The sequence below is a fragment of the Thalia democratica genome, chromosome 3 (genome assembly GCF_965202585.1).
Source record: "Thalia democratica chromosome 3, ktThaDemo2.hap1.1, whole genome shotgun sequence".
Taxonomy (NCBI): Eukaryota; Metazoa; Chordata; class Thaliacea; order Salpida; family Salpidae; genus Thalia; species Thalia democratica.
Window position 1 is genome coordinate 64,896,749 of NC_139167.1, and position 15,376 is coordinate 64,912,124.

Below are 15,376 nucleotides of genomic sequence, written 5' to 3' on the forward strand. Positions count from 1 at the left end.
AATACATAATTTCGGGTGACTATAGCGCCAACTGGCGGAAAAGTATAAAACAACGAAATCGAGAATCGATTCTAACTAAAAAATCGAAATCGAGTGCTAACTAAAAAAAATAAAAAAATAACTTTTTAATTTTTATCTAGTATGAAACAAAAATGAAATGAAATAAAAATTTCTACTTTTTTTAAGCAAAATAGTAATATTTTAGAGATACTTAAATAAGCAGCTAAAATTAAGTTGTTCATAAATCAACATAATAAAACGACTTAAAGTTCCACAAAAAAAAGTATTGTAATAGATAAATTTACCATCTTAACCAAAATTATTTCATTAAACTTGATATACACCTTTACAAGTTTTTTTGTATAAAAAGTAAATGTCTTTGTTACTTTTAAACAAAGAACAGCTCAGAAATTACATAAAATAAGACTAACAATATATCAACTGAATTAAAGACCATTAATTTATACTTAATCACCGAAAAAAATGAAATAAAAACTTCGATTCGAGACAAAGTAAATATTGATAATTAATATTTAACCAAACTTTAATTTTAATTTTTGTAACTGGTGTATTGACATCACCAAGAATTAATTATCAAATAAAAGATTATTAGGTTACTTTATAAAGTTTGTTGCAGCTAATTGCCAAAAAATTAAAAATTCTCATCTTGTTTATTTACATGTGTAATATTACCATTTTTTTTCTGTTTATAAAAAATTGTAAGAAGCTAGTTGTTGTAGTTTAGAATTACTTACACGCAAAAAACATTATACTGATTTTCAATTATAAATTAAAATTTGATTTTTTTTAACAATAGTATATTTTGTTTATTAAACGATAAGAAAAGCTCTCAAAAAATTTGATGTAAGGACTTGGTGAACGAAAAACCTTTCGGTTATCGAGTCGTACACTACATGCTTTTACAATTTCTTACGAGCAAAAAAAAAAAATTTTTAATTTGAAGTTTTAAACCTTTATAGATAAAACGGTCAATAAAATAAAAAAAGTATATAATCAAACGAAGACTAATTAAGTTATGTGTTTACGTAAGAAAAAAATTATTTATAATGCACTCACTAGCTTGATTAGTAAAAAATTGAAAATACAGCTTCTTATTTAAGGCAAAAATAAAAAATTTCAAACTTTTATTAAAAAAAATAAAAGCAGTAATAATAATTTATTATGTTATAAATTATACTACACTGTACTAAATTAAAAGAAATTTAAACTAAATAAACCAAAAATTAATTATAAACTTACAAATTGTATATTTCACAATATTTAAAACAAACATACTACAGTTAAATTCATTAAAGAAAACAAAACTTTATCCTTTACTGTTGTGTCATCTAACAAAAAAAAACAATAAAAAACAAAATTTGCTAAATATATAATAGGCAAACAAAAATAAAACTTTATAACATTAAACTAGCTTTTTAAACAAAACAAAATATTAAAAGCTTGATCAGTAATTTCATAAACACTAATTTATTTAGAATTAGTAAATAATTGTTTGAAATATGTAAATTTTAAAGGTAAAAGGAAATAAAAGATATGCAAAAAATTTTTGTGGTGGAATATACTCATAAATATATGTTTACAAATAAATACTTTTTATTAAATATACTCAAGACTTTTAATGCGTGTATCTACTTTCAACAAACATGTTTTGTTTCAGAGATTTTTTCATTAATGGTCATTTGTAATCTTTAGTGGCTTTCAAAATCTTATCATTAGGCTTAATGTAGGTAATTAAGAAACAAAATTTTATAGGTACGGACTCCCGCTTGGGAACGCTATTTTGGGAGCATCAATTCCAGTATCCGTACTAGGTTACCGTATAATTGTTTTTAGTACAAAAGTATATATTTTGAAAATCTTATTTCTATTAAACAACCAACTTCTTGCCCCATTTATATCGATGTTTCGCAAGTAAACAATTTTTTAAATTTAAAAAATGTGTGATCTAAAAGTGTTTATGACCTATGTAGTTTATTTCCGTGTAAAAGTTATATAATTTTTTATTTATAAATAAGTAAGCTAATTAACTTATAACAGAGACGCAAACAAAAATGTTTATAAGCCACAAGAGTTTGGCTAAATTATTTTTTTAAGTTATTAAGTTGTTGGTTAAACCTTTTTCATTGTGAATATTTATTACTACCTTTAGCCATGGGGATTAATCTCTTTTATTATTAGATTTGATGTACATTTAGTGGATTAAATAACACATACTTACAAATAGTGTCCTTTTAAATGTAAAAAAAAAACTGTATAGGCAATCTTTTATGTCTGATTCAAAATTGTTTTAAGTTAAAAAATTCTTTTAATATGAGCGTTTCATTTTTAGTTTACAATTTTAAAAAAGAAAAAAAATAAACATAGTAATCAAAACAACTGTATCAGCTTTGACAAACTTAATTTTTTAAATCGGAAAAATTACTTACACTCTTTATTCTGAAATTCACCAATGAAAAATTTACTAAACTCTTAATATTTGGAGTGTTACGACGTATGTTTTTCGTTCTTTGTACAAATTACATAACAATTTATATTAACACTAGTAAATTAACTTAATAAATAGAAGTAACTAAAATAGAATTTAATAAATAGAATTTCAAGTAACTAAAAATGTATTCAAAGCTTACTCGTATATTCAAGGTCTACTCGTATATTTTATTTATTAGTTAATAATTATAATTTTTAATTATAATTTTTGCTCAGAACAATACTTAATCTAAAATTTAACTTTTATTTATATACAATTATTCGAAGCTTATTTTATAGGTAAGTACTAATTACGTCACTGAGAACATGAAAACAAATTTATATATAGTTTAAAAGAGTATACAAAACATACAGTTTGATATTTTACATTCTATATATACTGAATTATTTTTATAAATTTTGTGTACGATTTTAATTAGTATTCAGTATTAAAAATGCTTCTATCATTATTTATACACATAATAGTGCGTAAATTTTAATGTTTTAGTATTTAGTTTTATAAAAAAGTTATACTACTAATTTTAAAGCTTTATGTTAAGTTAACTAACTGAATTTATATAACAAGAAACTTTTGAATTATTTGTCTTTTGAAATAATTTAATTAAAAAATAATGATAATATTATAATAATTTATGTAAATTAAAGTAATTATAGAAGTATTAAAAAAACTACAAAAATTTTTAGTATATTTTGGTGAAGATCCTAGGACAATTTAATTTTTGCTAAAATTTTATAATAATTATTATTGGTAAAATAAGAAAAACTTCACAATAAAAGTTTATATACATAATAAACAATTCTATGTAATTTCTCTTAGCTTTCCTTATCTGATAAAAATATTAAGTAACTAAGTTAACATTATTTTTTTATAATCAGTACTCTTTTTGAAAATTAAAATAATTTTAGTATTTTAAAATAACAAATTATAAAGTAAAATAGATTTCATACTTAATAGAACTTTTTTGTAAACTTTATGACATTTTTGTATTGTTTTAATGCATAGAATTTTATTTACTGAAAAATATTATAGTTATATTTAACATACCATTTAAATAAGCTTGAAAAACTTTAAAACTAATAAAAGTTAAATTTTAATTCTTTTTTTTTATTTATATTATAAACAATTCAAAGTTATAACGATTTTATTTTTGCAACTATTTGTTTCAATTTATACAACAGTCATAAGTAAACTAGAAAACAAATTTTTTTTCAAAACTTATATATAACTGTTTCTTGAACTGACGAAAAAAAAAACTAAACAAACTTGATCTTAATGAAAAACTTACAAAAAAAATTAAAGATATGTTCAATTTATGTAAAGTAAATTATTAATAGTTATAGATAAAATTAGTTACTATTAATAACGTCATACGAATTGAATTTATCCAGTTAAGTTATAAATATCAGTAACGTTATAAATTAAGTGAAGTTACTCAATATAAATAAAACTAAATAAGAACTATATGTCTTACTTTAATTTATTTATTACAATACAAAGATAATTCTATTTGTTTTCATATTCAAGTTTACACAATCTTCTGTAAAGAAAGTCAGAATAAAGTATTTAAATGATAGCAGATGATATTACTTTTTATGAGGAGACCCTTCTTCTCGATAATGTCTGTTTAGAAACTAACAGAACTTTTGTTTTATTGCTAATTGTTAACAATTTAAGAGCTACTCATCTTACTACTGTTTTGAACTGTATAAATCAGTTTAAAGCTTAAAAGTTTCACAGTTATTTACACTTTTTAAGCAAAGCCGAAAAAAGTGCTATTTAACAAAGTGATTTACCTTTCAATGCTTTGTTTAAAAACAAGTACTAAAGAATTGCAAAACGTGTATAGATAAGTAATTTAGTTTTAAATGCTTCGTTTTAGAGGATTTCGAAAAATTATAAAACTTTTGTTGGTAGAAGTAAAAATTAAAAAAAAAAGTATACAATTATGCTAACTAATAATTTAATGCTTGTATAACTTTTAATGTAAGATATTTGAAAGTATCGAATTTACCTGTAAAACTATCTTAAAATATATACAATTAGTTCTTTTGCAATTTTATGGATAATTTTCTTTTATATAAATTCCATAAAAAATATTAACATTGATCTTTTCTTGATCAAACATGCTGTATCACTTAATTCAAACTCTAACTTACTGACGATCACATGAAATTTTACATTTCAATGTGTGAAACAGCTGTTTAAATTATAGTTTTTATATAAGTAGATAAATATATAAATATATATATATATATGTATTATTTTCAATAATTTTCAAAAAATAGTGTATATACTTTTATAGATTTATAACAATATCAAAAAAAAATAATTCTAGTTAATTAAGAGTAGTCTAAACCTGCATTCACTGATGTATTTTTTTCTTACTAAGTTTATTGTAAAAATAAAACTTTAAAAGTTACAATAGTCTCGCAATATTAATGTTTCAAACAAAAACTTTAAGTTGTTTAAGCTTTTTGAAATAGTTTTAAGTGGTTTTTGTTTAAAACTTTAACTTTTCTGATATTAACAAAACAAAATAAAATTTATAAAATGAGTAGTATTTTTGTCCAAAATAAATAAACACATATGAAAGCAGTAAAATAAGTTTAAATTGTTTAAGCCGTTGTAGGTTGTGTTCGTTAAATGTTTACACATATCAAATCTAAATTATATATTAAAAATAATTGTACAAACGTATAGTTAATTAACGTTTTAATTCATTAATGCAAGCAAAATTCAGTTTTATAAGAAATATCTAAAGGTAAATTTAAGGATTATACATTTCCTTTTGATTAATTGAAAATAATATAACTTTCAGTACAAAATTATGAAAAACGATTTAGACAACAATCGCGTAACCAATATTAAAAGTATTTTAATTTTTAACAAAATTTGTTGTAAAACGTCACTACATAATTTATATGAGTTCTTAATTGAAACAAATTGATTTATGTGTTAAAATTTGTGTTTTATCTAAGAAATATTCCTTTAAATGGTATAAATGGTAAAGTCTTTTATAAAATGTAACAAAAAAAAACGTATTTCACATACTTTATTGTTTGTATTACGCTTCAGCAAATTAAGAACTTATAAGTTTAAAAAATAATCTAAAATACTATTTATAATTAATAATATGTTTGGACTACCTTATTCTTATTAAACATTTTTCTGTATTAACTAATTTTTTAATTTCTAAAAACAGTATCTAGTTTTAGGATTCTCAAATTCTATACTTAACATTTAAATTTAGATTTACTAATCACTATATAGCTTATAACATATGTTAAAACATCTTAAAATCCTTAGTGTTTTATTCAATAACAGTAGATAAAAAATTTAAACCTTGTTTAAAATTCCAAAGTGCAGAATTTATAATATGTGAAAGAGTTGCCACTATGCTTAATGTGTAGCAATCATGATCTATTTGGAAAAAACTATTAAGTAGATAAACTTGGACAACTTAACTACTAAAAAATATTTGGACAAATGAAAATAAAAAATTAGAAGTATAATTGAGCAACTAATTAGAAACAAGGTATGTACTAGATTAATCAATCTTGCTCTGAAGTTGCTTGTTTTAATTTATGAAATATAGAATTTTTCTAGTTAAGAAAAAACTATAATATATATTAGTTTTTATACACCTAAAATTTCAAATTAGTTTTGAGTTTTAGATATTTTTTTACAAAAGTACTATACAAACCTAATGAATACAGCTTGTTCTTTATCAATTTTCTCGGAAATTAAAAGATTTACTTTTTTTTCTTTTCCTCCTTTTTATAGTTAGATACCTCAAATTTCTAAAAAGTTTTTTTCTTCTTTAGTTTAAAAGACTTTAATTGTTTTGATTTATAAAATAAAATATTAAAATTTATGAAAATTTAAGGTTTTTAGCTAAAAAATGTAGAAAAAAATCTTTTTTAGTGAAATAGTCTTGATTTTTAGGTTTGCGCCTTCTTTGAGATTCTTCAAAAGCACACTAAGTTTTTTTCTCAAGCAGTTAACTTGTAAACTACTCATATAAAACTACATTGAATCAGCTTGTAAAAAACAATGTGGGAACATTTTATATTTAAAATAGATAAAAGTATGTTTTTAAAGAAAAAAATTAGTTTAAGATGTTATTTTTTCTTAAAAATATGTAACTAAAGCTTTAAATTTGTTCCTCTAAGTATTAACTAATAGTAAATAAAATTGAATTTAATGCAAGGCTCTTGCTAGTCTTAATTATATTTTTTTTAATTTCATGAAGATATCATACAAGTTAAGTTTTTTTTTGCAATTAACTTTTAGAATACGTTAGGTTTCAAAAGTGTATAATAAATATTTCAAAAAACTTTAATTAACATGATTTAATTCAGTTGTTATTTTGTGTTGTTCTGCCAAATAATTTTTGTTTTTTTAATATTTGATAAATCATTTATTGCATTTAAATACAAACCTATATACTATATATATATTCATTAATATATAACTTCTAATCTAGCAGAAAAAAATACAAAATAATTTTTATATTTGCAAAATTATACAATTTTTGTAGGGTTTTATTAACATAGGAAATTGATTAAAATTATGTAGTAGATTTAAGATCAAAATAAACACTTGACACATATAAGTAAAAAACATCTTAGGAGCAGAAAAAATATTTTCATACCAACTTATTACATCAAAAAGTTTTCAAGTACATTAAAAGAATATATAAAGATCGATCTTTTATTAGTTTTTCTGATATAATTTTTAACATTTGGTGTGGCATAATAGATGAGAGTCTTAATGAATTTTTAAAACTATCTGAGTCAAATTTTTGATACCAAGTGGTTAACACACAAACAAAAAGAACAAAAAAAAACAAAATTCTAACAGCACTAAATTCTATTTGAAAACCAACTTCAAATTTGTAAGCTTATCAACAAATATTATAATTAAATAGTTTATTACAAAGGTTGTGTTAATGACTTTTGTATTATGTAAGGTGTATTTTAAAAGTAGAATTTTTGTCTAGTGATAGTAGTACATTTAATTTATTTTTCTCGTTTAAAGTTGGTTATATAATTAAAATTGAGATGAGACATTAACTTTAAAAATCAATTTGTTAAAAAGAAATGTTTAAAAATAAAATTTATCTTAAACTTTTTACTCAAAATTAAAAAAAATTATAAAAAAAATTTGTTAATATTACAACTTATAGCATTTTGCATTTTTCAGCACTGCATTTGCTACTTACACATTAAAATCTCTTGTAGAAATTGATGATAGTAAAGGGCGAAAGTGATTTTATGTGTTAAATATATAAGGTGCTTAAAATAATTTAAGATTTTTTATAGTAAAAAAATGTAATGTAACATGAAACGGTTGTTACCAAATATATTTTTTAAATTTATATGCGATTATCGCCACATATCTACGGGAGCATGACAGTTTTACTTAAAACAAACCAAGGCTTACTAAGTGTTAATAATTCTTTATTTCTTGTTCTATACAAGCACCAAAAGACAATTGCCAGATTCATATAGAAATAGTCACATACTTATTTAATTATAATAGTTTAAACTAAAACAAACAAATATTCCGACAGCATATCAATGTTACAAAACTTCTCGACTTAAAAATTTTTATTATCTCAAAGTATAACAAAAAAAAAAAAATATATTTTTTGCGCCACTAGTAGGTAGCTTCGCCAAAGTCCGTAACTTTTGTTATTATTAGTTTATTAACTTGATATTCATATAAAACTAATCGTTTCAAGATGTCAAGCGCAAGACAAGCAACAGTAAAAGCCACCGAAATAAGAGTTCCTTGCAAGCGACTTCAAGCAAAAGCAGGATTAAAACTATCATCATGAATAGAAAAGAAGAATACTTTTTCAGATATTCAGAGATTTGTTAAAAGTAAAAAGCCAAATCTAGGGTTAACTGGAAACCTTACCAATACTTACAAGGGCGTCGTTATGAATTACAACGAGCCTCCGGAGGCCTCAATGTCGAAGATAATGTGGTGGTTGTAATTTGTTTTATTTATGGAATCTTGAAGATATAAACAAAACACTTTGTTAAAAAATAGAAAATATTTACTCGATACCTAATAAGATGCTGATAACAACTTTTACTTTCTATGTCTTTTTCTATGTTCTTGGAATTTTTTATATATATGAACTCCTTTAAATATATAAAGAACATTTCTTAAAATTCTCATAAAACACAGTTATCAGTAGTTTTATAGTACTACTATTTGTTTGTTCAGTTAAGTATGCTATTCTAAGTTTCTTTTAAATAATGAACAACGTTAAACAGCAGTTTGTGTGAAAATATTTATTTTTACAGCACATCCTGGCTGTATTAAATAATCTAGCAGACAAAGATTAAATGTGTTTAAAAATAAAATATACTTCTTAAATCATTTTTTTCTGTTTTTAGTTTTAATTGTTTCAACGTGTCTTTGGAATGTTATACAAACTTTTTTAGACCATAAAAAATAAAATTAGGTAAAATTATATATATGGTAAAACTTTTTTTAAAACAAAGCTGCTCTAATAGTTTAAAAATTAATATTTTAGTTACTTTATATTGAAAAATATTTATACTTTTATGTCATTAGTATTGAAAGTTATGCTTTAAAGTTTAGTTTTAATTATTAATGAATATATTAATTAGTTTTTTTACAGAAAATTGTAAAATACTCTAACTTCCTAAAACTTTTTGTAGTTGGAAATGTTTTTATTTTACGATTATTCCCTGATATAAGAACAAAAGATAATTTAAAAAATAATTAGTTTTCTATAAGACTATGATTGTAATATAAAATTTCTTTAGAAAACGCAGAAATACAAATTTAAATTAATATTTAATTTAATTTGATAACACAGCAATCTATAATGATAAATAAGCTAAAATATTTATTTTATTTTCTTTTTATTTTTGCTAGTAACATTTATAAAATAAAAGTTTTTTTTTCGGTCAAATTAAATAAAAACAACTTGAAAAATTAAATTTAGTTTATTACAAAGTTTGTGTTTTTGACTAGTGTATTATGTAAGGATGTGTTTTAAGAATAGAACTTTTGTCTAGTGATAGTACTACATTTTATTTATTTTTCTTGTTTAAAGTTGGTTATATAGTTAACAATGAGATGATACATTAACCTTAAAAATAAAATTTATCTAAAACTTTATCTTACATAAAAATTTTAGACAAATTTTGTTATTATTACAACTTATAGTATTTTGCGTTTTTTAGCACTGCATTTGGTATTTAAAAGTGGCATTAAATTCTTTTGTAGCAATTGATAATTGTAACTGGCAAAATTGATTTTATCTATAAACAGTTTTTCTAAATTCATATGAGATTATCGCCACAAATCTATTCGAGCATGACATTTTTATTTAAAACAAACTAACGCTTACTACATGTTAATAACTTTATAATTTTTTGTTCTTTTCTAATAACATATTTATTCAATTATATTAGTTTTAACTAAATCAAACAAATATTCCGAAAGCATATCATTATTACGAAATTCCTTGACTTAAAAATTTATAAAAAGTTTTAGTACCTGAATATGTAACAAAATAAAATAAACTTATCGTTTGCGCTACTAATGGACAATTTCGCCGAAGTCCATAACTTTTAATATTTTCTGTTTATAAACTTGATATTTATATAAAGCTAATCATTTCAAGATGACACGCGCAAGACAAACAACAGAAAAAAGAAGTTCTCACAAGCGACTTCAAACAAAAACAGTATTAAAACTATCATCATCTTTAGTAAAGAATAATCTGTCAGGTACTAAGAGATTTTTTAAGAGTAAAAATCCAAATCTAGGGTTAACTGGAAACCTTACCAATACTTACAAGGGCGTCGTTATAAATTACAACGAGCCTCCGGAGGCCTCAATGTCGAAGATAATGTGGTGGTTGTACGTTTTCAGAAATGATGATCATTTTAAACCTCTTCACATGCACCGACTAAGCACTTTTTTAATAGGTAGCAATTCAAAAATTTACGATGTTCCAATTCATCATCCATCAATAAGCCAAATTCACTCTGTTCACCAATACAGAGCAGTGAATAGAAAAATACGCGGTTTTGTGAAAAAGGTCGTCCTGCCTTTTATATTCGACCTCTACAGCACAAATGAAACTTTTCTAAATGGGGACAAAATTAAATCGAAAAGATACTACAAATTTAAACATAAAGATAACCTACAACTCGGTCTATCACCAAGGGAATATCTTTTAATAAATGGTGACAAAAGTTTTAATGATGAAATAAATAAATTAATCTATTGTTGTTGAATTAATTATAGTATTTGTATATTATTCTACATTCCTATGTCCTAATGAGGACTACCAAACGATCCAGTATTTACTTAAAAGATAAAACTTAAATATATTTATTAGTGTTTATGTATAATAAATTTAATAAAAGTGTTGAAAATTATGCCTTTTTACTCAAAATGCGAGTTTTAAAAGATTATTTTGGCAACAACCTGTTTAAACAAACTGTTACTTAAAATCATCTTAGTACTTTGCATAATTTTGTTAAACATACATTTTAACCCATTGTAATAATTAGTTTGTACTACTAATAATATGAATTCTATGTAGTTATTACGGTGCTTATGTTTCGGAAATTTTCAAAACCAGAACGAAATTTGGAAGAAGAAGTGTTTGTTAAATATTAATTAAGTGAATTATGCTTCTAAATTATAATTGTTGTCTGTTAAAAAAAGTTTCCCTTATTTACTTAGCACTTTAAAATATGTAAAACAAACAATTACATTTCAATTTTTAGCGTTACTGTTAAACTAAATCAACAAAAGTTAAATCTAATCTTAAAACTTGTACTTTGCACATTAGGAAGTTTTTTTTTAAATATAACATTAAGTAATAAAAAATGTTTTTCACTTGGATAAAGTCTATTAGCCTTAGCTTGAGCCTAGAAAAACCATTTCCGAACTATATCAGTATTATATTGTTGATAATTATAAATTAAATATTAAAGGTTAAACTCCGAATTTAATACTTATATGAAATTATGATATAATAGATCATGAAAATTAACAAATTTACAACAAACTAAAATTTCACTTAAAATATCGCAATTAAATAAGTAGTTGAAACTAACAATAAATTAAGTTTTTTAAGGTTTGTTTAATTACTAAAATTAAAACTTAATAAAACAAATCATAATTGCTTATTTAAACTAAAACTTGATGCAATGCATGAATGTGAATTAAGAACAGAAAAATAGACCGTTCACTATAAAATTTATATACAACTAAGACTATGTAAATATTATTAAAAAAAAAATAATAAAATTTCATAGTCTTGAACTACAGTGCATTTTTGTTATGTGCTATAGACTTAAATTTCAATAAGCAGCTAACTTAAAAGCATCAAAAATTAAAGGATTAATTTCTATATAAAAGTAAATTGCCTTTAATATAAAGAAAATCGCGATGTTTATTTTTGGAAGTATACAATAATGGTGTCACAAATGCATAATATAGTTTTTCAGTAAACTCAGATATACATTTTTTTTATAACTATGTGAAAATCAACACAACCGTTTAATTTCTAACAGATGCCTACTAGAATTCCCGTATTAAAATATACTATTTAGTTATCAATGTCATACATTAAGTATATTAGATCTAAAAGTTGAATCAAAGAAATTTACTTTTTTATGCAAAAATCTATAAACTACTAAATTTTTTCAGAAAAAATAATATTCAGTTTTTCAAATCACACTGGGTATTACTAAGCAAAAATGTTTTACGTATAGAATCTCAATGAAATAACTAAAATAATTTGTTAGTATTAGAAATTTTAATCATGATAGTTGATAGGATGCAGATAACAACTTACATTTTTTAGCCTTTTTCTTAGTTCTTAGAATTTTTTAAAACAACAAGTTCTTATAAATATATCAGTAAACATTTATTAAAGTTTATTTAAAACAAAAAAGAAAACAGTAATTTCATATTAAAACTTTTTGTTCCTACAACTAAGCATACCATTTTAAGTTTCTTCTTAATGTTGAAAAACATTTGACATCAACTTGTGTAAAACTTTTTATGTTACAGCACGTACCGGCTGTTTAAAATTCCCAGCAAACTAAGCTATATAATATTGCATAACAGTTTATATATATACAAATTTGTGAAGAGGTTTATTGTGTTAGTTCATAAATGACGTCATTAAGTGTATAATTCGACAAAACGTGCTTCAATTATATACATTGATATTATAGTAATAAATTTAAATATAGAAGCTTCTTTATATAAATACAGGCTCGTAATTTCTAAATAACTTTTTCTATTGTACTAGTTACAGTAGTTTTTTTTCATTAATTAATTTAATTTATAAGTAATTATAAAAGTTCTTGAGTACTACTAAACAACTAGTGTGAATATAATTTAATTAAGTTAAACTTTCATAAATTAAAAAAACCTGTATTTAAAACTTGTACTACTTTGCAAAAGAATTAAAATAATCTTATAATAAAATTAAGCCGAGTATAAACTTTTTAAGTATTTATCAACACGTAAGACTTTTTCATAAAAAGCAACTATAAACAAAACTAACACTAATAATCGTATTGTTTTAATTTCGTACTTATAAGATTAAATTTTATAAATGAACAAAATCTTAAAGTTCTCTAAAAATTCAATAAATATGTTCAATGATATGTTTATTAATTACTATCATAATAAATTTCATATTACCTGCATAAATAAAAAAACTGCTTTTAAAATAGATACTTTCTACATAGTTTTATCTAAGAAATTATTTTTGTTTATATATTTGACTGTTTTATAAAATAGTTTAAATGTGACAATCTTATTATACTTTTTTATATTTATTTTAAATATCACAAAGTGTAATAAATGTAGAACTTTACAAGCTGTTACGTTTACTTTAGAAGTAATAACTTTTTTGTATAAATCTACCTTTTAAAATAAACTTAAACCGTTTAACTTAACCTCTTATATATAAGAAGGCAAATATAGTTTTAAGAAGCGTGTATTTCTAACTAACTTGTTTTTGTAAAATCAGAGAGGCTTATTACTTTTTTACAGCTGGTATTTTTTGTATAAAAAGTTTATAAAAATAGAAAGTTTCAGTCTAAAGCTATTAATGACGTGTGTAATTTTTTTCTAAGCAAATATAATTATTTTTAAATATAATCTAACAGCAATATATAAAAAGCAGTATAAAAATTATTTTATAAGCTACAAAACTGTGACTAAATCAATCTTATTTCTATAAAATCTGTAAGCTATAAAAAAATCTTACTTCTATTTTGATGTGTATAACACCAGTAAAAAGCTTAAACCTTCTAAAATCCTTCTTACTTTTTATTATTTTAACAATCGGAGGAAGAGATGCAGTATTTTAATTTTTAGGACATCGCTACGTCATAACATGCTCAAAAACATGAAAACAGAGATTTCTAAACGAAAAGCTGTAATTGAAATAAAATCTGTAGCTCTGTTAACAGCTTGCAAACATAATAGATGGTTTAAAATCTAATTTAGTGGCATATAACATCATTGTTTTATTTAAAATCTCTACTAAATTGGTTATTGAATGTTTAGCCACAATGTGCTTTGTAAGATGAGAAAATAGTTTTAACCTCAAAGATGAAAATTATTATCGCAAAGTTTTTTGTATATTACGTTAAGGTTTTCAATTTTTTTAAGTTTTTATAACGTTTCCGGTTTAAATAAAATACTATTAGAGGCTAATATTTTTCTTTAAAACGATATAAAAGTATCTGTTTAAAAATGCAACAACATTTTTTGTTGGTTTCTTAAAAGCCCTATAAAAAAGATACGGTTATATAAAGTTTTAAATTTACACTTATAAGAGTATTTGTTAAATGTTAAATCAAAGCTGTTTGTAAGTTTTTAATTCAAATAAAACTATATATAAAAGATAAGTACTAAACTATATCAAAACAACAATATTTTATAAATACTTAAACTTTAACAAGTTTTTGGTAATATGTTTTTGTTTATCAAAGTAAACATTAAAAAATGAACTACCAAATTTATAATTAGGACTAATTATCTAGTTCATGTATCAACCTTTATAGTACAGTGTTTAAAAGTTGTTGGTAAAGTAAATTAAAACAATCAGATTTGAATATGTTGAAGTTCATTTATCAGTTTCAAACATACTTTTAAACCTTTTAGTATAAAAAAAAGAACCTTATTTTATCGTTAAGAACAAAACTTTGAAATTTTTACTCACAATTAAATTCTTGATAAGCAGTAAAGTATTTTTGTCAAGTAGAAAGGCACTTGATATTAATATAAACTTTCGAGACTATAGTAAAGCAAAAGTAAAGCAAGTTTTTAATATCAGACTTTAACGAACTTTGTTTAGTAAAATAAACAACATTTTACGCTTTTTATACTAATATTTTTCAATGTATAATTTTGTTAATTTTTTCAAGTATTTGAACTTCAAACCTATATATGACGTATGTAGTTTATTTACGTTCGAACATTTTATAAATTTCGATATATAAAATTAAATAAGTTATATTAACTTTACAAGGTATAAAAAAAACAACAAATTTATAAGTCAATATAATGTGGCTAAATCTATGCTTCAATACTATAAGGAAAAAGTGGAATTAATTAGTAGTAAATACTAAATACTTTAACAACAGCTTAAATTAAAATGAACTGCCTTTTAAATTGGCTGTTTGTACAAAGTATAAGCTATCATTTTTTGAGAGATTATGTTGCTGATATACTTATCTGTTTTAATTATTATTTTAAATTGTTGTATCTTATAAATCTAGTATGTTTTAGTTGCAAATTTCACAAATATTTAATTATATGTAGAATTAT

General features: G+C 22.4%; 1 protein-coding gene across 1 annotated transcript; it reads left to right on the plus strand.

Annotated features, from left to right (window-relative positions):
- Nucleotides 1-10,184: 10,184 nt before the first annotated feature.
- LOC145832488 (smad nuclear-interacting protein 1-like) lies at nt 10,185-10,802 on the plus strand. Its single transcript, XM_082939805.1, has one exon. It carries the CDS (start codon nt 10,185-10,187, stop codon nt 10,800-10,802), a length of 618 nt encoding a protein of 205 aa, XP_082795931.1.
- The last annotated feature ends 4,574 nt before the right edge of the window (nt 10,803-15,376 follow it).